The sequence below is a fragment of the Pagrus major genome, chromosome 11, assembly GCF_040436345.1.
Source record: "Pagrus major chromosome 11, Pma_NU_1.0".
Classification (NCBI taxonomy): domain Eukaryota; kingdom Metazoa; phylum Chordata; class Actinopteri; order Spariformes; family Sparidae; genus Pagrus; species Pagrus major.
The window spans coordinates 29046781-29073750 of record NC_133225.1 but is presented as its reverse complement, the minus strand read 5'-3'; the positions used below and the strand labels follow the sequence as shown (position 1 = coordinate 29073750).

The following is a 26970-nucleotide window of genomic DNA, read 5'->3' as shown; positions in this document are numbered from 1 at the left end:
CATCACTGAATGATAAACAAAGTAAAGCCTGACAGCACAGGGGCATGAAACCATTGAAACATTTACTGCGTTACGCCAAAAAATACCCTTTAATTTTTTTAAAGGGTATGACTACCACTGTCATCAGTTCTATTATTTTGCTTTGTTTTTGACATAAACCGATATAAGGTGTTTTCAAGGTTTTCTTTAAAGGATCCAGTGTGTCATACATAGTGTTGTGTGTGTTCACCTTCCCTTTTTTCTGTTCCCTGTCAGCCTGAGATTGTAGTTGGAGGCCGGAACAGACTTGCGTAAATCATTGAGCAATCTCTTTTTGCCTGTGAAATCCACAGCTCTCTCTGTGTATAACAGTGTTTCAGTCTCCAGTTTTTTGTTCTGCTTGGCGGCTCAGGTCGATGGAGATAAAATGCACGTAATAACACAAAGCTGTGTCCTACTTTTGTGGATGTGTGCACTGACCACTGTGAAAAGTCAAGGTAAGGCCAAGAAGTTTAAATAATTTGTACCTCGTTTTTTATCTTATTATTTAATTTATTGGGGGTTTTTTTATTTTTCTTTCCATCCCACAGACTGCACACGTCAACAGTTTTTAGGGAGCAAACTGTATGATGCAAATTTTGACACAACTAATCTGGAGGAAAGTTATCCTGGTGGAAAACAAATAAGAGTGGGCTGCAAAGTTGGTTACGCAGGCTTTTTCAAAATCATCTGTGTCGAGGGAGACTGGATATCTAGAGGCACTAAATGTCAGCGTAAGTAAAAATCTTTTGCAGTTTGGAATTCTTTTTTTATTTTGTCATATTGAGTGGTGGAAAGTACAACACTTAATATGCAACATGTAATAATAATTTATTGTATTATTATTGTGGACTTTATATCATATCATACAGTTTTCTTATTGAATACATTTGCTGCTACATGAACCATTTGCTACATTGCTGCAATTTGGGCCTCAGCAGTATATTTAGTCATGTTCTCTTTCATTCAACATTATAAAGCAAGATCATGTGGTCACCCTGGCGATGCCCAGTTTGCAGATTTTCAACTTGAAGAGGGAGACGATTTTGTCTTCGGGTCAAAAGTTGTATACACCTGCCACAAAGGGTATGAAAATATTTATAATCATACATTTATACTGTGTCTCCGATGTTTGGTTGTGCTTTGTGAGTATAATACTGTATCCCCATTGTGTGCCCTGCATAACAAGTGTGTAATTTAAATTATGCCCTTTAATGAGACATTTAAATTGTTCATTTTCTATATTATACTCGCTTCAGTTACCAAATGGTGAGTCGCATAACCTACCGGCGTTGCATGGCTGCAGGCTGGGATGGTGTTGTTCCTGTCTGTGAAGGTAAGAGCTGAAATAAAGGATCTTGTTCATCCATCATCATGACACACAGAGGGAAATGTCACTGTGTGTTAATGTCTTTGTTACTTCTCTGCTTATAGGTCAATACATGTTAGTCTTTTGGTTATCTAATTTATTTATTTATCATGTTTTTCCTTCCAGCTCAACAGTGCCCAGTGATTCATGTCAACGATAATGTCCAGGTGAATGGGGACCCAGAAGAAGCAACCTATGGCAATGTAGTTCGCTTTAGCTGCAAATCTAACACTGAAATCCTGCTCGGGCCAACGGAGATCTATTGTGATGAAACTGGATTGTGGAGTGGCGAAGCTCCACAGTGCAAAGGTAAAGCAAGCTTTATAAACAGAAGGAAAACAATGAAGCACAGGAATCCACTACAGTTTAATCACCCAGCAACTAATAAAACCAACTACTGACCACCTAGTAGCCACCATAACAGTCAACAGAATTCAGTCAAGTCAACCCCAGGATTCCTGTGTTAAAAACTGCTTTCACACCACAGCCTGTTGAACTGTTAACTCATACTGTAGTAGACAAAAAACAGTTGATTTCTACCAGAACACGTCAAATTCTTCACTTCAACAACTGATGAATGTGTGACCCAAAACTCAAAACACCCACTGTGTCAATCTGAAATCAAATACAGTTGTATCTGTAGGTGTATCTCAACCTGAACTTATGTGATAATAGAACTGATTAGGCCCCTTGAATGAGCATCATGGACGTCACTGAAATTCTTAAAGCAATAGTTTGACATTTCAAAATTGATGTCAAGCTGCTCAGGTCCAAGCTACCACGAGCCACTCACTCTCTGCTGCCCTAGCACCCTCTATTGACCAGCCGCCTCTGATAAGAAGACTGTTACCACTCTCGTATCTGCCCATTAAATATGGCATGAAAGCCAGCTGATGGTTAGCTTAGCTTAACACAATGAGTGAAAACAAGAGAAAATGGCTAGCTTACCACTGTCTGAAGGTCAGGTCAGAATCAACACTTTTATTGAAATTACGTAAAAAAGCTATTTATTTATTTATCATTATTTACTTATTTAAGATCATAGACACCAGCCACCGATATATGCCTGATTTAGTCATCATGATCCATGCATTATTCCCTGAGAAGTTAACAAAAATATGGAAAAATGCCCTACCTCACAATGTTAAGGAAAGTGAGGTAAAAATTCCTGGATCCGTCCCTTTATCTGGATCTGTACCAAAAGTTAATGGGGTCTATTCTGGGCCAAGATCCATCCTCCATCCAAGTTTTGTGGAAATCCATTGAGTATTTTCTGTGTAATCCTGCTAACAAACCAACCAACCAACAAACAAATGGACACGGGCAAAAACATAGTGGTGGAAGCAATGATATAAATTTCCATTTGTACATAACAGATTTTTTTTTAAGATAAACATAAATCACAAAAAAAATATGCAGAAAAAGTGGCATTAAAAGGAAAAGCTGGTTCTAACAAACAATTCCACCTGTTTTCTGAGTTTTCTGGTATAAAAGTATAACTTTGATTTTGCTACGATTTGCTGTGATGCAAACTCAACACTCTGTTTTACACTTTAAAATGTTAATAGTGGTCCAGGAGGGATAATCGCTTTTTTAGGCATTCTTGGCTTAACTTCAACAGCAGAGATGTGACATGAAATGATAGAGATGACATGCATCAAACGCCCCCAGCTCAAGCCGGGGACGTTGCCAACACAATGTTCAGCGTCTTAAATACAGTCAGATTTTCAGCAGGTTAAGTTCAATTACTCAGAATAAATCAATATATTAATTAATTAATAAAGTGAATCAGAACAGTCGTTTGTTTTCAGGAATTCATTTTATAAAAGTGACATGTTGGTAAATGGGAAATGTCATGTCATTCATGACTTTTACTTCTGTATTTAATCCTATACTACTCCATAATATTTGTCTTCCAGTGGACACATGTTGTAATTCTGTTCATGCTCGCTTGTTTTCTTCAACAGAGATAAAATGCAATGCACCCGAAATTGAAAATGGTATTGTGCATGGAAATATCCGTGAGTACAACGAACATGAAGTCCTGCATTTTGAGTGCAAACCCAAATATAAACGCACTGAAGACAGACCTTCAAAATGCATAAAAATCGGAATAAGAGCAGAGTGGAGCCCCACACCTGTGTGTGAACGTAAGCACGAACTGAGTAACCCAATTCATTGGTTATATCACACTGCTCCTGAAAATAAGTGCTGGATGGCTGACATAGTACTACTTTGTGTCTTGGTGCAACAAACTGACAGATTGTGTTTAATTTCCCACCAAATACAGTCGCAAAATGTAGACTGACACTGCCACCACTTGAAGGAACCAGCTATGAACCTGCTTACAGAAATGTGTTTACACCTGATGAACAAGTTACAGTCACTTGTGGAGAGAAGTACTGGATTTCTAACCCTCGGGACACCTCAGCAGTAACTACATGCACTGCCACTGGAGACTGGACTGTCAGACCTGTATGCAAAGGTAAAAAACTACATGAGCTTTAGTGCTGCTGATGATTATTAATCTTATGTCAATTGACTTAAAATGCAAAGTTTCATTCCAGAGGTTACATGCAGAAATCAACGCGAGCAAAATGTGTATTCTTGGGATGTCTACTGGGGTCAACGAATAACACTTGGTGATACTGCAAGATATAGGTGTAGGTCAGGCTACAAGAGCACAGATGGCACCAACCTGGCCACATGCACCAGAGATGAGTGGAGACCAAAACCTCTTTGTCAAGGTATTGTGAAGTTAACCATGTGATTATGACACTACTGTTTTTATATTTTATTATTTAATTTTGTGACATTGGGTGAGGAGATTTTTGTCCTGTTAGGATCAAAATGTTTTTTACCAAAAAGATCCAGGAACTTAATTTCCATTATATACAGCCACTGAAAAACAAAGCATTATGGGTTTTTTTTTTTAAATCAAGCATCGTACAGCTGTTTATTCAACTTTACCACGGACCTGGTCCTTGTCCCAGGAGTAATTGAAGGCCCAGACACTGTCAGGGGAGAGTTTGATGTCCTGAATGTCTCTGACTTGTTGAACTACGACTGAAGAGCAGTCATTCACACAGTTAGCAGTTACTGGGAGCCAGCAGTGTAAATATTGCAACGATGAGAAAGAACATTAAGTGTCAGCTATTTCAATAATGGATTCATTGTTTCAGTCATTTTTCAAGCAAAAATGTCAAACATTTGCTTGTTCCAGTTTCTTAAATGTGAGGAGTTGCTGATTTTGTCCTCATTTCTGACAGTAAATGTAGAATCTTTGGGTTTTGGACTGTTGGTTGGACAAAAGAAGCTGAAGACTCTGGGAAACTGCAATGAGCATTTTTCATAATCTTTTTACATTTTACAGTCCAAAATATTAATCAATTAATTAATTAATCATGAAACTAATCTGCAAATGAATAGATAATGAGAATAACCGTCTGCGGTTGTGTTGCTATTCTAAACTTTTTAGTCTCCAGTTACAACGTACAAGGTAAATTATTTATTTTTTAAACTATGTTTTTCTCCTTTGAGACCTGCAGAATCTACTTTAAAAAAATGGAGTGGTGATGAATTGTGTAGTCTGGTGGTACAGCAGCAGATACTCCTGTATCTTTTGCCAGATGGCAGCAGGGTAAACAGACTGTGGCTGGGGTGGGTGTTGTCTTTTACAGGCTGGACACACAGGATGTGTCTGCATCGCTGCTGCGTGGTGTTAGCTCTCACTTTTCATTTCGGCGTCCATGTCAACAGGTCAGACCGTTCACACAGGATGCATGAGATATGCTTCTCACACGAGCGTTAAGCGTGGCTGCTGGGTCGCGTCATCTAGAGATTCGCCTATTTCTACCGCAACACACACGTGGTTCTCAGCAAAAAACAGACATGAAAACAACCTGTAGACAGTCATATGGACATCATACCAGCATTTTACTACAGTTTTAATGTTTGTATGTGTAGAATATGTCACAGACATGAAGACAATACACACAACAGGTGAGGGACAATTGTTTTTTTTCCTGTGCACTCTTATGCCGCCACCACGCAGTACACAGGCATCCAGTGTGTCCAGCCTGTTAGTATCCTTTGGGCTCTGTACAGTCATCTCACTTCACTGATGTCACTGATGCTCTGAGCAGTTTTAATCCCCCACTGTGGAGGCTTTCTGTCCTGGGCCACGCACAAACCATGTTAGTTTGTGATGGTTTCAGTCAGGATGCTTTCTGTTGCTCCTCTGTGAAAAATGACCAGAATCTCTACTAGTTCCACCAGGAAGTCTACTTCTGAAGCCTTTCTGTGCTTCTTCTAACAAGGGTGGTTTAGTCTCCAGTTCTACCTTTAAGTAATGCTACTACTACCACTGAAGTCACACACTCTCTTGATATATATATTGATGACAAGCCAATACTCTCTACATCGCCATCAGTTGTTTCTAGAGAGAGATCGAGAGAGAAAGAGATCGAGAGATCTAGAGAGATCGAGATAGAGAGATAGAGATAGCTAGACCATTGTCTCTGCAAATAATAGTAAATAAATAACTGCATTTGTTTTTAGAAATCATTTGTGAAACAGAGGACATCCCAAATGCAAATATTGTCAACCCCAAGTGGAGATACAGAAACAATGAACGGGCCAATTATGAGTGCAAGGAAGGTTATGAAGGACGTCCAACTCGAATCTGTGGGGCAAATGGTTGGACCGGGGATTCACAATGTACAGGTGAGGAAGTACAGAACACTTCATTGTTGGCAACTTTGTTGTTTCTGTTTTTATTTCTGTTTTAACATGCATGCTTTTAAAATAAATTTTAACTTTTTTTCCCAGAGATAACATGCAGAAGACAAGATTTTGAGACTGCAGAAATTCATGGAAACATTCAGCCTGAATACAGTTACAATGAGCAAGTTGAGTATGTCTGCAAGAGTGGTTATACGGGACGTTTTACTCTAACCTGCGGGCAAAGAGATTGGATTGGACAGGAACAATGTAGAGGTAAGAAAGTACAAATGAATGTACTTATCATTGGCATGTTTTGTTCTTTCTGTTTATGTTTAACATTCATGCAGAAAGTACAGGTACTGGGGGGCTACAGTACTCTCTAAAATGTGGCATAATAACAAAAGGTTCATGACAAACTTTAGGTTATAGTGTAGTACACTGGTATTTGTGGCAGGAAAGAGGTTTTACTTTGTTTTGTATCTGTTGATCATCATTATGTACTACAACTGTTGTATATATAATACTTCCTACAGTGTGATGCATCTCACTGCAGGTCAGAGCTTTTCTTTAAGAGTATAGTGTGTCATTCTAACAGTCTGTTCACATTTGGTTTTAGTATCCGTTCTGAGTGATCCAATCACAAGTGGACATTTAAAAGTCCGTCAATTCACAACTCAGCTCTTACTTCCCCGCTCCATATGCAAATATACACCTACATATCCAAGAAATATCTTCATATATAACGTTTGCCGAATTAACAAGTAGGCCCAATTAGTTCAGAATTTCTTGTAGACAGCATTTTGCAAAGTTTATAAAGCATCTCGTAACGCGACAAGTCTCAAAATTGAGGTTTTTTTGAAGGGAGACTTTCTCCATGGGTGACAAAGAAGCCTTTATTAGTTACGGTGTAATGTATTGGCAAAATTTGACATGCTTACCGTCGGTATCTTATATTCTTTAATAAATCTGGTAAAGAAATAGAAACAGACAAGCTGGTACAGCAAAGCTGTGACAAACTGACACTTTTTACAATGGAAGAAACATCTTAATGTTTTACACTGAATGCCGAATACACAAGAAGTCACCAATGATTTAAAATTTACTGTAGCCATTTCACAAAGTTTAAGATTCTACTCATGCAACAACTCTTAAAATCACACGATTTGTAAGGGAGTCTGGTCATATTGCTATTACCAGTTCAGTGGTTAGTTGAAACAGACAGTACGTTCACAAACATTGGCAGGTTAAGAGAGAACAAACACGTGATTTACATTCCAGTGAACCAGATGGAAAACAGACAGCATTTAATCCATTATGAATCTTGTTGTGGCTTCTTCTTGTTGTCATGCGGTGGACAGCGGTTGAGGAGGCGGTCCTCAATTCGTCCAAGACCACCTCCGAATGTGGTCTGACTGATCTGATCTTAAAATGCGCCCTCAATGCGTCTTGGGGTGGTCACACCTGTACTTTGAGCTGCCCACTTGTGATCACTCAGAACGCGTGACGATACCAGGTCACCACTGATCATCCTGTCAGACAGACTGTGGAGAACATGTCCACAGGGGCGTGATTTCAGGCTGGACGCCCCTGATGGGGCGGGCAACTCAACACCCCTTCTCTGAAAACACAACACGCCGCTATCAGGATGCATGGCACAGCTTCCTACATAGATAATGAATGGGAGGCATTAAAATGACAGATCCTGTGGACATGTACCTTCAGAGAGTTCAATCCAGCCAGCTGTGCCCAGAGGAACTGTCATTACTACTGCTGTACAGCGACACTTGGAGACCATTTGTTCAGTGGGACGCCTGCTACTCCACTCCCCTGAACTAGACTAGAACTAGAACCCAGGGTCCACTTTCAATTTCTCAGCCATTAGTTTTCACCAACTGAAAGTCTTTACTCCAGCAGTAATCAATGACCCCAGAACTATCAGGGTACACTTTGCTGTGCTGAATGTCTCTGACCCACTGAACAAAAGCCTCACGATCCAGCAGAATAAATCTTAGGGCTAGAGACAGAACAAGTGAAGTGAAATATAACTCTGTTAACCTTTACCACCAAATTACCACAAAGTAGTCAGCTGATCATTACTGTTTTGTACACAGCTGTGTCACTACTCTAGCCTTTCAGGTCTGCATTTCTAACCTGTAATTCTACCACTACTACCAGCCTGTTGCTTACAAGTTCATACTCTCCACACGGCCAACGAATGTGAAACAAATGTGTATGGTAGTATATAAATGCCTTTTTTTCCAGAGATAACATGCAACAAACTGGATATCCTGAACATATCTAGTAAATAAATAACTGCATTTGTTTTTAGAAATCATTTGCAAAAGAGAGAATATCCCGAATGCAAATATTGTCAACCCCAAGTGGAGATACAGAAACAATGAACAGGCCAATTATGAGTGCAAGGAAGGTTATGAAGGACATCCAACTCGAATCTGTGGGGAAAATGGTTGGACCGGGGATTCACAATGTACAGGTGAGGAAGTGCAAAACACACTTTCATTGTTGACGTGTTTCTTTCTCTTTCTATGGATTTGTTCTTTTAAAATAGATTTTAGGAAATAACCATCCAGTCAATCCCAAATGTACTGCCTTCTGGATAAGTCAGTTAGAAAACTGTGAAGCTCCTCTGTGATAAATAAAAGTAACCACAAGAAGAGTGAAACGACAAACTACTACAATTCATGTGCCATTGAGTCCAGTAGATCACATGTCCAATCTTCAGCCTGTAATGTGAAAGCCATGGGACATGCCAGCATCATGCCAGGGGAGTTATGTGCATGGTCTTGGATTCCTGAGCTGAAGTAAAAGTGATCACCAAGCACCGAACAGCTCTAATCGCTGTTGTAGCTCTTTTTATGACAACAGGGTTTTAAGGTGGTAGAGATCAATCTAGCTGGGGAAAAATTAATCACTATGTGTAAAGGCAACACAGAATCAGTGATTTAAGGGCAAACAGGCTGACTAAACAACAGCAATGACACATGACAAAGGTGTGAAGGTTTGTAAGCATCTGTTACCTGTTCTTCTTCTAACCAGTTTTCTGGTGGGTGTGTCTTATTTTATTATTCCACTATTACAGAATTTCAGAGAGACACAAATTTAAAACTGATAACAATCTGTTCTGAATGCAAAACTAGTTGGTACTCCTTTATGATGATTGTTCAATGATTTGATAGACAACACATCCATGCCTCATTTCCATTTTTACAACATGTCTGGCAAATACAGTTGTTTTTTGACATTTTTAAACATTATACATGTTTACTTTTGGGTGTTTTGTTAAATGTTCCATATTAGTGTGCTCATTAGTGTGTGACTGACTTCACAATTTCATTGAATTTGTTTCAGAGGTACTGTGTAACAAACCAGACATCCAAGATGCTGACATTATCCACAATAATAAGGAAAGTTACAGCCACGAGGAACAAGTCCAATTTGAATGCAAGAATAACGTGAGAAAACGTTTTACTGTTACCTGTAAGCGAGGCAATTGGATCGATGTTCAAAGTTGTGCAGGTAAGAACGTACAACTACAACAAATACATTCCATCGTTAGTTTAGTTGGATTAATCTAAATAAAAATCAGGTTTCTACTCGATGCACGGTCCCTCCCATCAAGACTTTCACAAAGTCACAGACAGCTTTTAAGAAGATTCCAGTTTTAAAGCAAAATGTACCCCGCTGCATTTTTGAGATTTTGAATGTCATTAGGTATGTATAGAAGAATTGGAATTTAAGATTTCTAGGTTTGTGTTTAGCCTTTCAGTGCCCTTTGTACAGATGTGCAGCATATTCAAAGGCTCTAGGACGCACCTGAAGTCACACCCATAATTTGTGCAAGGTATCATGGGAACTAGAATAATGTAGATAGAGTTTGGTGCACTTGCCGATTCACACACTTTCTTTAATTTATTGATTTGTTTGTTTTTGGTTTTTGATTGATTGTTTGTTTGTTTGTTTTTTGACAGGCCAGCTATTGAAACAGACAAACACATGTGATTTATCAGATTTACAAAGGCAGTAGAAAGATGTTTTGAACATTAATAGATGAAGACGGAGAACTGTTAGAATTTCAGAAAAATTTTATCCAACACTAAAACGTCTCAGGCGGCCACAACTCATTGAGAACAGCCTGTCCTCACTCCCAACGTGTCAGTACTGCAGCCTGGTGGCCTTATGCGTCTCAGTTTGACACTGTAGTCACTCCCATGGCTTCACAACCTTTAGCACCCCTGTAGTGTAGTAGTATTAAGCCTGACACAAGGGGCGGTATCTCACCTACAGCCTTTATATATACTATATATGAAATATTTTGTTTTAAAATATTTGAATGTGACAGTAACACCTGGAGGTAGTCTGACTGACTTCACAATTTCATTGAATTTGTTTCAGAGGTACTGTGTAACAAACTTGACATCCGAGATGCTGACATTATCCACAATAAGAAGGAACGTTACAGCCACGAGGAACAAGTCCAATTTGAATGCAAGAATGATGTGGAAAAACAGTTTACTGTTATCTGTAAGCATGGTAATTGGACCGAGGTTCAAAGTTGTGCAGGTAAGAACGTACAACTACAACAAATACATTCCATTGTTAGTTTAGTTGGATTAATCTAAATAAAAAACAGGTTTCTACTCGATGCACGGTCCCTCCCATCAAGACTTTCACAAAGTCACAGACAGCTTTTAAGAAGATTCCAGTTTTAAAGCAAAATGTACCCCGCTGCATTTTTGAGATTTTGAATGTCATTAGGTATGTATAGAAGAATTGGAATTTAAGATTTCTAGGTTTGTGTTTAGCCTTTCAGTGCCCTTTGTACAGATGTGCAGCATATTCAAAGGCTCTAGGACGCACCTGAAGTCACACCCATAATTTGTGCAAGGTATCATGGGAACTAGAATAATGTAGATAGAGTTTGGTGCACTTGCCGATTCACACACTTTCTTTAATTTATTGATTTGTTTGTTTTTGGTTTTTGATTGATTGTTTGTTTGTTTGTTTTTTGACAGGCCAGCTATTGAAACAGACAAACACATGTGATTTATCAGATTTACAAAGGCAGTAGAAAGATGTTTTGAACATTAATAGATGAAGACGGAGAACTGTTAGAATTTCAGAAAAATTTTATCCAACACTAAAACGTCTCAGGCGGCCACAACTCATTGAGAACAGCCTGTCCTCACTCCCAACGTGTCAGTACTGCAGCCTGGTGGCCTTATGCGTCTCAGTTTGACACTGTAGTCACTCCCATGGCTTCACAACCTTTAGCACCCCTGTAGTGTAGTAGTATTAAGCCTGACACAAGGGGCGGTATCTCACCTACAGCCTTTATATATACTATATATGAAATATTTTGTTTTAAAATATTTGAATGTGACAGTAACACCTGGAGGTAGTCTGACTGACTTCACAATTTCATTGAATTTGTTTCAGAGGTACTGTGTAACAAACTTGACATCCGAGATGCTGACATTATCCACAATAAGAAGGAACGTTACAGCCACGAGGAACAAGTCCAATTTGAATGCAAGAATGATGTGGAAAAACAGTTTACTGTTATCTGTAAGCATGGTAATTGGACCGAGGTTCAAAGTTGTGCAGGTAAGAACGTACAACTACAACAAATACATTCCATTGTTAGTTTAGTTGGATTAATCTAAATAAAAAACAGGTTTCTACTCGATGCACGGTCCCTCCCATCAAGACTTGCGCATTCGCTTGAAAATGATGCTTGCAGCTCATGTAGCATGATGCAGCCTTGGAGAACAGTTTTTGTCTTGTTTTAACACTACAAAGAGTCTTAAAGCCTCACTTGTGGCCAGATGAGGCTGTACTTGAGCTACTTTGAGCGAAATGCCAGCATGCTAATGTACTCGTAGAAACCCTGACAGTGCCAATCTGCAGATGTAAATCAGATGTAGTGTTTACCAGGTTAATGTTAGTGTAGCGTGTTAGCATGTTAATATATGTTCATTATTACTAAATCAGAAGTACACCTCCTTAAAGCACAAAAAGGGTGAAACCCTCAACTACTGTAATTCATGCTGTATGAAAGCCTTCCCCTTCACTTGATGAAATGCTTATAGCAGTCTGAGGACAGCAGATCAGATATGTGTCCAATCTTCAGCCTATAGTGTGAAAAACATGCCTTACTCAAGCTAAAAGGCATGACCCATGCTGATCATACGTGAGTACTTTGATTAAATCATAGATACACTGAACCAACAGCTAGTTGTGGCTCTAATCCTCCCGCTGTGTCCAATTCACAAAATGTCAGTGCTTATGCATGATTTCAAGACTAGTGTGTTTATGACCAAGATGCAATGAAATTTTAGATCTGTATTTAGTGGCAGGGGAGTTATTCAAAGATCGTGTTGATAACATTTTTATGTCGACAAATCATTTTCAAAAATAAAACATTAAGGCCTTGAAGAATGTGCATAAATAAAAGTATCTCCTTTCCTTAAAAGCATTATCATGATTGTGAATCAGTAATTTTAAAATTATTGTTGGGTCCAAAATGATTGTGTTGTTTTTTTCTGTGTAATAATTCTGACAGTTGGTTACAGATTGTAAAAAGGTTTATTGAGCCAATAGTATATCGCCGTTGGTATCACGTAGTGTCTGTGTTTCTTAAGCGACAAACAGTCTTGGTTGTTGCCAGTTTTTGGGAAAAAACATAAAAATGGCTGATTATGCCCCAGTATACTGAACTGTCCTAAAGTTAGCCTGCTAGTTTACATTTGCTAACTAAGGTTTGCAACTAGATAAAATAAACAAAATCCCTCATCTAAATTTAACATAACCAACTCCACATTTCTTTTCATTGGACCTGACATTGTCATGTCTAAAAATGTGTTGATACTATCTTTGTATTTATGTTATCTGAATATAAGTTCTTCATTTGTTCTTCATTGACAGAATGTCCAAAACCTGATGTTCCCAATGGATTTGTTATAGTTAGCAAAGACAACTACATGCTGTCCTACACCTGCAATACCGATTACAAGCTTTTCACCAATGGCTGGTGGGGTGAAGCCACATGTCTTGGCAGCAAGTGGTCTGGACTTGAATCAATTCAATGCATCGGTAATTATTCTTTATTGGCTTACAGGTGAAACTGAAGTTTAACTGAGGTTTTGGAATCGGTGAAGAATTCCTGAGGACATGAAACAATTGGTATTTCCTGAAAGACAGATCAATCCCACTCTACATTGGAGTAAATGCATCTCACCCATTCCTCATACAAAACAAAATCCTATTTGGCCGTAGCAACAGCATATTTTACAACAGGTTACATGAATGAATTATGTGTTGGATTGAATTCATGAGATCCCTGTGAGATGCAGGCTGATTTTAAAAGATGTTAATTAATTGGTGATATCTTATTAATTAGCCTAAACCTAATTGTTTGTTATTGTATCCACTCTAGAGAAAACAAAGTGTGGAGAAATTCCTGCAATCCCTAATGCAGAAATGAAACCTCAACATACAGCTTATGAATCAAACAAAAGCGTCCCGATTATTTGTAAGCCGGGATACCAAGCTCAGGTTGAACACTTAAATTGTCAGGAAGGAGACTGGACTTCAAATGGAGCATCACTCGAAACAATCTGTACACGTGAGTCATTTTCAGTCCTGTTTTATCAGAGGTAAATATTTATAAAAAGATTACAGGGTGTAACTTAATGCTGTCCATATTTATATCCCTTGCAGCTAGTTCCAATTCCTGCAGTCACCCACCTGAATTTAAGAATGCCGTTGTTGTTGGGACTTTATATCAGAAGATATTCTTGTCTGGATCTGTAGTGAGTTATCAGTGCCGTGCTGAGTATACAACGGCTGAAGGAGAAACAGAAACACTTCGATGCAACAATGGGCAATGGGAGAATAAGAGCATCACATGCGAACGTAAGTAAATTGAAAAACTTTCACAAAGTCACAGACAGCTTTTAAGAAGATTCCAGTTTTAAAGCAAAATGGACGCCGCTGCATTTTTGAGATTTTGAATGTCATTAGGTATGTATAGAAGAATTGGAATTTAAAATTTCTAGGTTTGTGTTTAGCCTTTCAGTGCCCTTTGTACAGATGTGCAGCATATTCAAAGGCTCTAGGACGCACCTGAAGTCACACCCATAATTTGTGCAAGGTATCATGGGAACTAGAATAATGTGGATAGAGTTTGGTGCACTTACCAATTCACACACTTTCTTTAATTTATTGATTTGTTTGTTTTTGGTTTTTGTTTGATTGTTTGTTTGTTTGTTTTTTGACAGGCCAGCTATTGAAACAGACAAACACATGTGATTTATCAGATTTACAAAGGCAGTAGAAAGATGTTTTGAACATTAATAGATGAAGACGGAGAACTGTTAGAATTTCAGAAAAATGTTATCCAACACTAAAACAGACAAACACATGTGATTTATCAGATTTACAAAGGCAGTAGAAAGATGTTTTGAACATTAATAGATGAAGACGGAGAACTGTTAGAATTTCAGAAAAATGTTATCCAACACTAAAGCTGTTAGAATTTCAGAAAAAATTTATCCAACACTAAAGCTGTTAGAATTTCAGAAAAATTTTATCCAACACTAAAACGTCTCAGGCGGCCACAACTCATTGAGAACAGCCTGTCCTCACTCCCAACGTGTGTGGTCAAGAGTGAAGAGTGATTTGTTTTACGTAAATCATGCTACATTAACCTAAAGTATGATCTTTTCCTAAACCTAACCAAGTACTTTTTGGTGCCTGAACCTAAACAAGTCATTTTTGTGGCTGAACCTAACCAACCTTCAACCGTTTTACAACAGTAGGAATAATCCAAAAGTCATCATATGTCACAATATGTGAAATGTTTCAGCAAGCATTATTTTGAAAGTCTAACTGAAAAGAAATTCTGATATCACCAATCAGCCAATATTCTTGTAGAATATATCCATAAACGCACATTTTTCAAGTTTAGAGTTTTTAGCCAAACTCTCTTCGTGTTCCCCTTTTGTGAAGAAGCAGTGTGTAGCACTAGCAGGGGAAGCACAGCATTGTGCTGCTAAATGGCACTGACAGCAAGACGTATTTTAGCAAACCTAAAAGAAAGCCTACTTAAAAAAAATATATATATATATATATATATATATATACATATATATATCCAATAAATGTCTGCTATATTTTTAACATTTTTGGTGCTTTAGTTTGCCGTCAGACAGCAGCTGAAAGTCTGACCCAGGCAGCTGATCTGCGGTGCAATAAAGCACACGGCTGGCACAGCTGCATAGGAGCTGGTCTGGATGGTGAATAGGAATATGGACATTGTAAGGATGAAGGCATGTAGTGCCAAAGAAAAGAGGTGGCTGACGGCAATGTAAAGCACCAAAAATGTTCAAAACATAGTGTACACGTGTATATATATATACACATATATACACATATATATATATATATATATATATATATATACATATATATACATATATATACACATATATACATATATATACATATATGCACACATATATACACACACATATACACACATATATATACACATATATATATATATATATATATATGTATATATATATATATATATATATATATACATACACATACATACATACATATACATATATATATATAAATTTAAGGTGGGCTTTCTTCTTTTAGGTGGCTAAATTACATCTTGCTGCTGTCACTGTTTAGAGGTACAATGCTCTGCTTCCCTGTCATTGCGACATGCTGCTTCCTCGCATAATGGGAGAGCTGACAGTCATCTACTGTAGATAATATATAGACTAGGGCAGGGGTCGGCAACCCACAGTATTAAAAGAGCCATTTGGGGCCATTTCCCACCAAATAAAACCCACCTGGAGCTGCAAAACCCTAAATTGAAGATACGCAGCATATATAGTTTCATTACACTTGTGCTATGTATATAAGAACTATAGTTTGTTTCATTTATGAAATCAAGGAACTACAAACAGAAAACGACTGACATTTTATTTCTGTTTGTAACAAAGCAAAACACCAAATTATTTTGAACTCTTTTGAAACTGGCAAGTATAAGTTTACTTTCAAATAAAATACATAATGCAGGCCTGTTTAAGTCCCTTATTATTTCTGGAATTAAAAAAAAAGAAATCAGCCCGCTCCAACATTCTAAAATCATTCAGCTGCAGCATATTTACTTTAATTAAAAAGAGTAAACAAAAAAAAATGCAGTTTATATTTTGTTATGACTATATTCTATTTCAGTACGCTGTCATCCTCTTATATCCACAGTCGCGTACAGCAGTCAACCTGAAAATAAAACAACTACGTCAGTTCAGGGTCCAATATAAAAAAAAATATTTGCAAAATAATAGCTCATTAAATGATTTCTTTCACCTGGTTAATGTGATTTCTGCTCCCTAACTTCACTGCACAGCTTATCGATATCAGGGCTGTAAGACGTCACTTTGATCTTCACACAGGATTGCAAGCTGTCATCTGTGAGGCGGGAGCGATGTTTGCTTTTTATGTAGTTCATGCTGGAGTAAATCTGCTCGCATAAGCATGTGGATCCAAAGATCGAAAGGACTTGCATTGCGATGACTGCACGCTGCAAATGCTCGTAATTTATCTGACTGTGTGCTTCATTCAACTCTCTCAAAGAGGGAAAGTGAGACAGCGTGAAACACCTTTTAATTTAATGTTAAAAGATCACCTCAATCTCAAAATTAGTAACTATTACATTGAAAAACTGTACAATTTTTAAATTTAAATAGCCATTATTTTTTTCAATTTTTTTTTTCAAAGCTTCAGGGAGCCATGGCAGAGGGATGGAAAAGCTGCACGCGGCTCCCGAGCAGCAGGCAGATCCCGAGCGGCCCGCGGATCCCGAGTTGCACGCGGCTCCTGAGCAGTTGCCGAACCCGGACTAGGGGTAAGTACCTCATATAACCCCACATCAAAAGGCCCAAGCTATCACTTTAAAGTACAGGATATGAACCACACATCACCATGAGTGATAAAACATACCTAGCTCAGATTAAACCATAATAGCTTTGTTTTTCTGCAAAACATAGACAGGTTATTAAGAACCAGGTGCATGATTTAGAACCACTGCATGTTGAGATGTGACACTGAATACAGATATTTTCTCCTGGCCCTTCCAGCTCAGAAGAAGTGATGCTGATGTTGTTCCAGGCCCAATGAAGTCTCAATAAAGATGCCAAAAAACAGAGCTTTTCTATGGTATTTGTACATCGGCTGTTTGATGATGCATCATCTTCATAAGAATGATCCTGGTACATATAATCATTGGAATGGCTAACATCGAATGATTGATTCAATTATTTGTGTAAAAATGTGACCCGATATTGTGAAGGTCTGTCCTGTTGAATAAAAGAAGAGAAAAAAAGCTGTATTTGGTGTTTCCATTTTTGTGACGAATAAACAGAGAGAAAATGCAAAGTGAGGTAAAATTTTATTCAAATAGTCTGGTGGATTTGAAGAGGTCACAGATCAAGATCACAAATTCCACTCATAATTTACTCATCCTCAGTCACCGTTGTCACATTGTCTTTATAATCTGACAAGCATAAACAATCAACAGGTCTGCCATTGTCAAGACTTGTGACGTGACGTCTGTTTCACACCATATGATTGGTTGATGCCTTAATTCAGGATGTGGAAGTTTAGAAAAATGACATCATTACAGAAAAGGGAGCCACTTTTCTGCCATTAAAATAAATTATGAAATCGAATCAAATTTAGACAAATTAATCGCACGTGAAATAATGACCAGAGTGTGTAGGTATAAAAATGTATGTAAGAGCAGTACATTTTATTAGCCTCAAATACATTTGAGGGTTTTTGTTTGTTTGTGCAGTCAATTCATGCAAATACAAAATAAAGTTTCAAAAAGAGGCTTTGGCTTTTTCAAAATAAAGTTTCATCTTGGCATAAAAATATACTGTGACGATTGTCTTTCAATAGAGACCCACTAGTTATGTTTGAAGGGAGGATAAAGTGCAGTTATATAAAGCTTGAAAGACATCGAAAAATGTTGAAATATGAATAAATTGAAATAAAGCAAGAGCACATCGCACTTCAATCTCTGCAGATGTTTTTTCTTTTTTAAATTCTGGCCTAACTGCAGCAATAGAAGTTGAGAACAGTTGAAACAGGTAAAAATGGGACGTAATATAAAGTGGAATCATTAAAGATCCCTTTCAATGAAAAGTACATTTTTACCCTCGTTGACCTGTCTAAATGGTAAGGAACCAATCCAAGGTGGTCCATTTTGTCACATTAACATAACGTTGCTGGGAAATGAGCTGTATTTAGAAGAAGTCCGGAGTGCATATGTCATTTTCTGTATTTTGCATCCTGAGTTTCCCTACTTTCTAAAAATGCAGGTACATTCAAGCTGCTGTGGAAACGAAACATCTCAATTTGCATATCAATAGAACCTTGCATACTTAATAAGGCAAAGTCATAGAGTTGCATCCAAGCCATTTTAAAGCCACTTACGGATATTTTCAAAGGAAAAAACTTTCAAATATGTTATTGTGAAGAACAGAGATGCATTTTCAGGGGTTTAATGAACTTCAAATCACGTCCAGAGCGGCTATTTAAGACTGGATGTTCACCATGTCGCAACTTCGAGGTGAATGTAGTTCCATACAATGTCTTCAAATTGAGAACATGACTAACAGCAACACATGTTTTGTAGGAATCCAATTTGGATATTTCCTCAGCGGTTTTGCTCATTGGATAGGCATGAATCATTATAGTGCAAATAAACAGTTTTGTTCTCTCAGTACCATTTTATCTTCTTGTCTTATTTACTGATTCAACAGCATGATTTTCACAATGGACTTTGTACTTGTATTATCAACACTATGCATGCCACATTGAATGTGGCAATCAATCCTGGACAGACACTGACAACAGACATCCTGTTTATATCCTGCATAAAAACACAGAATTTAAAGCTGAGAGTCTGATATGTTTGTAAGTATCTGCAGATGGTTAAACTAGTCTGTATGTGCTGCCTGTAAGTTAAACAATGTATGTCTTATTTAAAACTGCTGTGTAATAGATATATTATTTGGGACATTTTAGTATGTTTTTAGTATAAAACCTCAACTGACCATCCCATTGGTGTGATTTATCATAAATGTGTTCTAAAATCTGTCAGAAATTAAGTTATGTCAGTAGATAAATATTTTCTCAGTGGATGCAGGTTGAAAGTGTTTTTGTTATATTCTGGTTGAAAGGCAGATTCCCTTTGCTGCATCATATGACTCATCTTAAAAGGAGAACAAGGACATGTGTTATTAAGAGTCTATAAATTGATCAATTCTTCCAGAAAGACAGTGTACCTGAACTTTTCTGAAGTTTCCAGTAATATGTTAAAAGTGCCTGCTGTTTGTTCCCATGTGTCATTTTGTGTTCCTGCAACCTTGTGCAATCCCACTGGGCAGTTCATGTTGTGACCCATAGTGCTCCCTGTGGACTGCAGCCGGGGACAAACATACAGGAATTGCAAAGAAAAGAGAGTTCGTTAAAGGAGTGAGCCTCAGTTTGTCACTGCACAGCCGCTTGTCGAAATGCGGTCGTCTTTAATCCTTATCTTTCTCCAACTGTGGGGCAACGTACAAGTTTCTGTATCACAGAATGGTAAGACAGACTTTTTTTAATTCTCGCTTTCTGAAAGAGCACGTTTGTTAAGTTAAAGGGAGCGGAGACACTCAAATGTATCCATGTTAATGTGTTTTGATTGTTGTATTGGCTTATTACGTAGGATTAGAGCATGAATTAAAAATTACAATCTCTCTAAATTATTTTTTTCACATACAGAAAGATCTTGTGATTCACATGTTTTTGATACAGCTTTGTAAACTGGCATCCGTGGCACACAACTGTTGAGAAGACTTGACCATTTTCCTCTTTTTTCCCCATGTTGCTGTTTGTTAGTAACTTGTTCAGAGCTCCCAGATGTTCCTCACGCCTACTTGTCAGAAGAGACCGAAAGAGCTGAGTACCAAGAAGGACATGTGATACATTTCACTTGTGAAATGGGTTACATATCAGGTCCAACCATCAGATACGTATGTACAAGTGGAGGCTGGGTGGCCATCCACAAGGGACAATGCTACTGTGAGTTACAAGTCTTTCTTTTCTACTCTTTATTTTGTTGCAACTTGGGTGATTGCAGTAATCAGGATGGGGTTAGGGTCTCAAATGTGAATGTGAAAGCTGCATTTGATTATATTTTCTAAATATCTATTATCATTTTTGACTTAGGAGAAAAACTGAGTGGATGAGAATTTGTTTTAGTAGAGTGCATACCTCCACCAAGGTCTAACAGTCCTATTAAATTCAATCAAGCCTAATCCAATATCAAATAAAACATTTCAACCAGCTAGATCTGGATTTTTATTTGGATCTGCATCAAACTGGATTCATATATAGCCACCTAATCCTCCATGTATTACTCCCTGAGATATTAAAGTAAAAATAGACAACTTCTCAACTTAGGGTTTCCCCGTGGTATTACTGTTGCTGCCATTGACAGCGTTAGCAGCATGGCTACCACTAGCAGCCTGACTACTGTCAAAAGCAAAAAACAACCATAAGAATCCCAATTTGACTGCAGAAGGCACAGTAAAATACTCGGTTGTACTAATAAGTAGGCACCTTTTGTTACTTACTGATCTAGTACAAAGAAGTTGGTAAAGGAAGACAAATATGAACAAGGGGACAGACTTCACTGGAGCAGTCTCCATTGAGTCAATGCCCATCTGTTCTTGTCTAACCTCGGTTTCTATCGCTCTCCCTCTTCACCTTCTTTGCCTCAGTGCTGTATCATAGGCAACTGGACGTCCAGTACTTATAATTACAGCACTTATAATTACCATGTCCTGGATTGACTGAGAACCTTCATCAACATACCTGGGGATAGTGACCGAGGAAAACAATGTCTCTTCCCATTTTGGTTGTGCAATTGCAGACACGCTTCCCTTGTGTCATAATTAGACCTCCATTTTTCTGAGAATTCTGAGAGAATAGTTCACTATAAAGCAAGGTTTAAAGTGAATAAATCTCAATACTAATGATGACAATGTTTGTGAAAGTGAGAAAAAAATCCTGGAGGTAATCAATCAGATTATGGTATTGAGAGACAGCTGAACAAATGTTCACTTATGTTGCTGACAACAGTTTCTACTAACTACAAATCAATCTGCCTCTTCAAAGCAACAAACCAATAACACAAAATCCCACCCAACAGTTTTCTACTCCAACAAAGTATAAAGCCCAAAGTTCAAAATCAGATTTGAAAAAAAGGTCACCTTATTTAGAAGCTCTTTGGTTGATGAATAATCTTTTTTTTTTCCTTTCAGTGAGACCATGTGAACTTCCTGATGACACTCCCAATGGTTATTATCAACTTATCCATGGAGGAGAATTTGTTTTTGGATCAATTATCAGATATTTTTGTAATGAAGGGTACGTGGATCTGGAGTGATTTACAGAAACTAAAATTAATAGTCATAGTATTAATGTATGTCAGTTTTATGAAGACATATCTTATCTGATTAGAACGATAAGTATTATGTCGTAAAACACTGTCATTGCCTAGTGTACAAATTACATACTGAAAGCCAAATACATTAAAAACACAAAACAATATTTTTTATATTGTGTTTTAAACCATGTGTTATGTGTATATATACACAGCTTAAATACCAAATATGGTGAGTTGTCATTAACATGGTGCAATTGTTTTTGAATGGTGTATGAGTGAAAACACAAAAAGTGATATCAACCTGGCATATTGTTTTTTTCTGTCCAGTTTCTCTGATTGATGGTGTTTTCATCACAGAATGGTAAGCTTTATCTGTACTGTTAATTGCAGGTATCAAATGGTGAGCAGGGTTGACACCAGGACTTGTATGCTGAACAAATGGTCCAATCACGTGCCAATTTGTGAAGGTAAGTCTTTTTAATTGGCAGGACTTGCTGCTGTATTGTCAACTTCAAAGCAGCACTGGAAAGTATTTTTGTACATACAACAACATACAATTCGAGGGCTTTGACCCGTAAGACTGCTCATCGTGTCCCGTGTGAAACCAAAACGTTGACTTATTTTGACGAAGCAACATAGATAAGTGAGCAATAAAACACAAAAAACACAAAACTGTGGTCCAATGTACTTTGTCTGACCTTCCCTCTCACAAGAAGTGCAGAAAATTTTGTCTAGTCCATCCACCTTTTCATACCCCAGTGGTGTACGTGGTGCATCTGTGGAGCAGGGCTTTTTTAGAAACGATGATGTGTCGTTTTAGGAGCCATTGGCAATCGGCATTAAGGTTAGAGGATGTGTCCCGCTAACATCTGGCTTTTGTCGTGAATGTCAGTGCATATATCCTGCATTTACTCCTGCGTCAAATGACTCTGCAACAGTCATGGGTATTATCGGCTTTGGCTCGGTTGTGATGAAAACACCCAGGTGTAAACACTAATTTTCAGCTTTTGTCAGGCACGCTGCTATGACGTGTGTTGAAGTTAAGTCTGCTGGCTTTAATACTTTTCCATCTATCTCTGATCAAGCAGCGCTCGAGCATTGTTCAGGCAGCACTGAGTTTGAAAGAGAGGCTGAAGTAAAAGATAATAAAAAAGTAACCATCATTAGGGTTTTACGTTTTACATAATCAGAAGGGATCCGTTGTTTAGTAATAATAAGGATATTATTAAAAATGTATGTGGACAATCAGCCCCTCCCACTGTAGACCTCGATCAGGAGGATCTGCCCACTGTTGAAACCCCACTGTGGGATTTTGGCTGATAAAATAATGATCTATACAACGATTTCTTGCCTTTTTTTCTTCATTAACCTGACTGTTGTGTTCACTCAGCTTTGAGCTGTGAACCTCCGCCCGCAGTTGAACGGATACAAATAAATGGTTTACCAGATAATGAAGGACCCATACTTCCTGATCGCTTCCTCACCTTCAGTTGCGACGATCCAGGGACATATCTGAACGGCAGTTCAATGCTGATATGTGGTAAAGATGGAAAGTGGGATAGGCCATTCCCCTCCTGTGAAGGTAAACACTTTAAGATCAAAAATATTTCTACACACAATATTGATGTAATAAAAATATACATAGCATACATACATTACAATGATGGCCCCTGTGAGACATAAACCCAAGTCAACTGAACGTCAGAGTTTTTTCATCTGATGATATCTGTTTCATTTGTTCCAGACGTCACTTGTCAAGTTCCAGGGATGCACAGTCATCTTAGTGTAGTTGGACTGTCACCAGCAAATAAAACAGTGAGGAGTGGACATACAATACGGTTTCAGTGCAAAAGTCCACACACACTGGATGGATCTGAAGCGATTGAATGCCTACAGTCTGGGGAGTGGAGTGCACCTTTTCCAACTTGTGCTGGTATGTTCACTTTCATTAGCGGTTAATCCCATTTTTGTTTATTTTACCCACCTTTTATTTGCATATGTGAGTCACCCATATTTTTAGGCAAACTTGAAAATTAATTTGCAGCACAGGGAAGACAGAGTATAGAGATTTACATTAACACTCAAAGAGAATATTAAAAATGTATGGTAATAACATGAGGACCAAAATCCAAATATTTATGGTCTTTAGAGAAAAGGGCTCCTACACACAAAACTTGCTGCAACAAAGGCCGACTGTGTTGCTTCACTTCATGTCTCCTTTATCTTAGCCAAAAGACTACAAAAGACTACAGCTGGCAGCCAATAAGCTCATACATTCTGCGCCTGCATGAAAATTAATAAACTAATATAGCCGTTCCAGCTCGTCCAAGTCTCAGGAATCCCTGAGATCCTAAATTGATTTAAAAATTATACCCTTTTTAAAGAAGAGCTTGACCGCACGTCCAATAACATCTTTTCAAATGACTTTGTGATCTAAGGGCTCCTTGGGACTTGGATTATGCTGAGCAACTGTATGGAGCCATTTCATGATTTGTTTTTTTTTACAGTTGTTTTTTTACATTTTAAAGCAAGTCCCAAGCTACTTCAGGTGGTTTGGAGAATGCTGCGAGACTGTTTTTTGCTGTGAAGCTCCAAAAATGTTTTGTGGACTTGATCATGAGGCTGAGTTGATAAAAACTGAATTTTATTTTTGGGAGAACTCTTCCTTTGAGCTAGCAAATATCAAACTATTGATTTTGTTTTTGTATTGATTGTTCAAAGGCTCTTGAGGAAGGCAAGAAACAAGCTGTGGTACAACACTGACATTTATATTTAAAGTTGATATGGTGGACTTCTGAGTACTGTCTTGTCTATGTATGCATACAGCAGATGTCAAGCAACATGAGCATTCATTCAGGTGTGTTTTTAACTCTGTTTTGGTCTCCCCCACTTCACAACAAAATTATTTGGCTCGGTTTGTTCACTTGAACGGTATGTTCACTTGCTAGTTGTTAATGGTGTCTGTTATTTGGTGCTGGGCAGGTACCAGTCGGTTTTTAGAGCTTTTATTGTAAACAGCTGCTGGCTGATGATGAAAAAGACCCTATAAGAGCCATGACAGTGGACCAAACAGTAAATCTGTGGGCCGTCAAGTCAACAATAAGCTACCGCAGAGTCGGGCGATGTTTCTTTTATGCGTTCACCACCGACCTCTTTTACATTGAAATAGAAAAGTGATTGATTGCTAATATGTAAAATTGACTATAGTTTCTTTTTAAAAAGAAAAAAAAGAAAAAGAAGAATAAGCTATTTTCTATGTATTATGTATTGAGGTACAGTTTTATATCTTTGGGCATACATGTAGAATCAAATCACATTTGGATTGAAGAAATACAAAATGTCTGATCTTAAGTCTCAAATGCTACTGTTTATACTGTATAAACGTCTTTACAGAACAGATTCTCTTTTTCAAAACAGAAAAATGCCAAGTCACAGGTGTACCAAACAGTGTACACATCACCCCATCTGTACCGAACAAGCAATTAAGGAGAGGACAGCAGTTAAGGTTTACTTGCCGCTATCATGGACACTTTCTTCAAGGGAAAGCGATGGTTGAATGTTTGGCAGATGGACAGTGGAGTGCTCCCTTCCCAACATGTGGAGGTAAATCAATTCTGTCCCATTGATCCTTATAATGTGCAACGGAGAAAAGAAATGATCCATGACCCAACTTGCGGAAGTTTCCCACAGTGAGCAGAGAGGATTTGATTTGATTTGATGCTTCCTTGCCAAAGAATATTTTAGTTTTCTTGTTGCTTCTTAGTTTGTCAAGTTACTGCAACTTAAGGCATTTTCACAGGTATGTCAACATGTGACTGCGTAAACACTGTGTAACTGCCTTTCAGAGAGAAAGATCTTCTTTTTTTTTGTCTATCCAGGTAAAAAAAACTTCAAAATTGCACCACAATAATGTTTAAACTTGTACTTTCTTTTAGGTCCTTTGGGTTGTAATAATCCACCGTCCCTTACAGATGGAGACACCAGGGAAAGTCTTCGAGGCCGTTACAGTCATAATGAAAGGGTTGAATACGTCTGTCAGAATTTATACCAAATGGAGGGAGAGCCTTACCAAACCTGCAGAAATGGTGAATGGCTTGGAAGGATGAGATGCCTCAGTAAGTTAAAAATCCCTTTACATGTTTCATGTTGCGTTCAGTGTGGATTTTACTTAAAACATGTCCCACCAGTGTCTGCATGTTGCAGCTTTGTTAGTATTAACAGAATTTAGTGATTAAATTAATTAAAGAACTTTTACTCAAGCTCAGTATAAGTTTAAAGTGCTTGTCTCTTATGTGGGTCTTCTCTTTTAATTCCACTTTATACTTCTACTCAACTACATATTAGAAGGGAAGTATGATACTTTTTACTTAAAGGTGCCATAGTGTTGCCTTCATTTCGGTGGGCAGCCTGTATAGCGTAATGAAGGCAAGGTCTGTCGGGAATCTGGATCCTCATCGAAAGTTGATGTGGTCTTTTCTGGGCAGAGACCCATCTTCAATCCAAGTTTTGTGAAAATCTGCTTAGTAGTTTCTGTGTAATCCTGCTGACAAACCAACAAACAAACAAACAAACACGGGCCAAAACATGACTTCCTTGGCCGATAAAACTGTTTTTTCTTTATATACATATATAGTTTTCTGGTCAGTTGTGTATTTATGCAAAATATTGTAACAGAATATGTTCCTTGTTACATTTAGGAAGATGCATTTAGTTTTCAAATACTGAATATATGTATTTAAAATAATTTAATGTATGTTATAGCCAAGACTAGCAATCATTAAATATATACAGTATACTGTACAGTCATCCCTGACGTTAACAAAGTCTTATTTGTCTGTTACTTCTTGCAGGACCCTGCACTGTGGATACTGAAGCCATGAGCAGACATAATATTGCCTTCAAATATAAGGATGATAATAAGCTGTATGCACCCCATAATGATCACATCACGTTCACATGTGTCAGGGGAAGACATGACGGCAGATTGAACATGCGTCAGAGCTGTATTGATGGTGTGATGCACCTGCCTACCTGTCACTAAATGTTCAAAGTCAACTAGTGGATGGGCAAACATGTAAATGATCCACCAAAGTAAAAAGTTAGAACAGTTATGTACTGATTCACTGTCTATTCTTGAGTGCTTTGTTTGGTCATTTCAATAAAACGTGTACTTTCATTTGGTCTGTTTCATACCTACAACATCATAGGCATGAACATATGTTATGAGGGTAAATTGAAATGACAGATTCAACAGTCTCACTGTTAATCACTGTTGACGGTTCTTATGCGATGAAATATCTTACATCCTGCAAGCTGC

General features: G+C 37.9%; 1 protein-coding gene across 1 annotated transcript; it reads left to right on the top strand.

Moving 5' to 3' along the window:
* Positions 1-26744, top strand: LOC141004308 (complement factor H-like). Its single transcript, XM_073475738.1, has 27 exons — positions 1-476; positions 570-752; positions 999-1104; positions 1278-1354; positions 1514-1696; positions 3355-3537; positions 3678-3872; positions 3955-4134; positions 5948-6112; positions 6218-6385; positions 8442-8606; positions 9482-9649; positions 10526-10693; positions 11570-11737; positions 13058-13225; positions 13569-13757; positions 13853-14047; positions 16934-17054; positions 19695-19804; positions 20102-20284; positions 21529-21634; positions 22044-22120; positions 23044-23235; positions 23398-23586; positions 25071-25256; positions 25589-25768; positions 26504-26744. Exons 1-27 carry the CDS (start codon positions 407-409, stop codon positions 26692-26694), a joined length of 4266 nt encoding a protein of 1421 aa, XP_073331839.1. The 5' UTR covers positions 1-406; the 3' UTR covers positions 26695-26744.
* Positions 26745-26970: the final 226 nt, after the last annotated feature.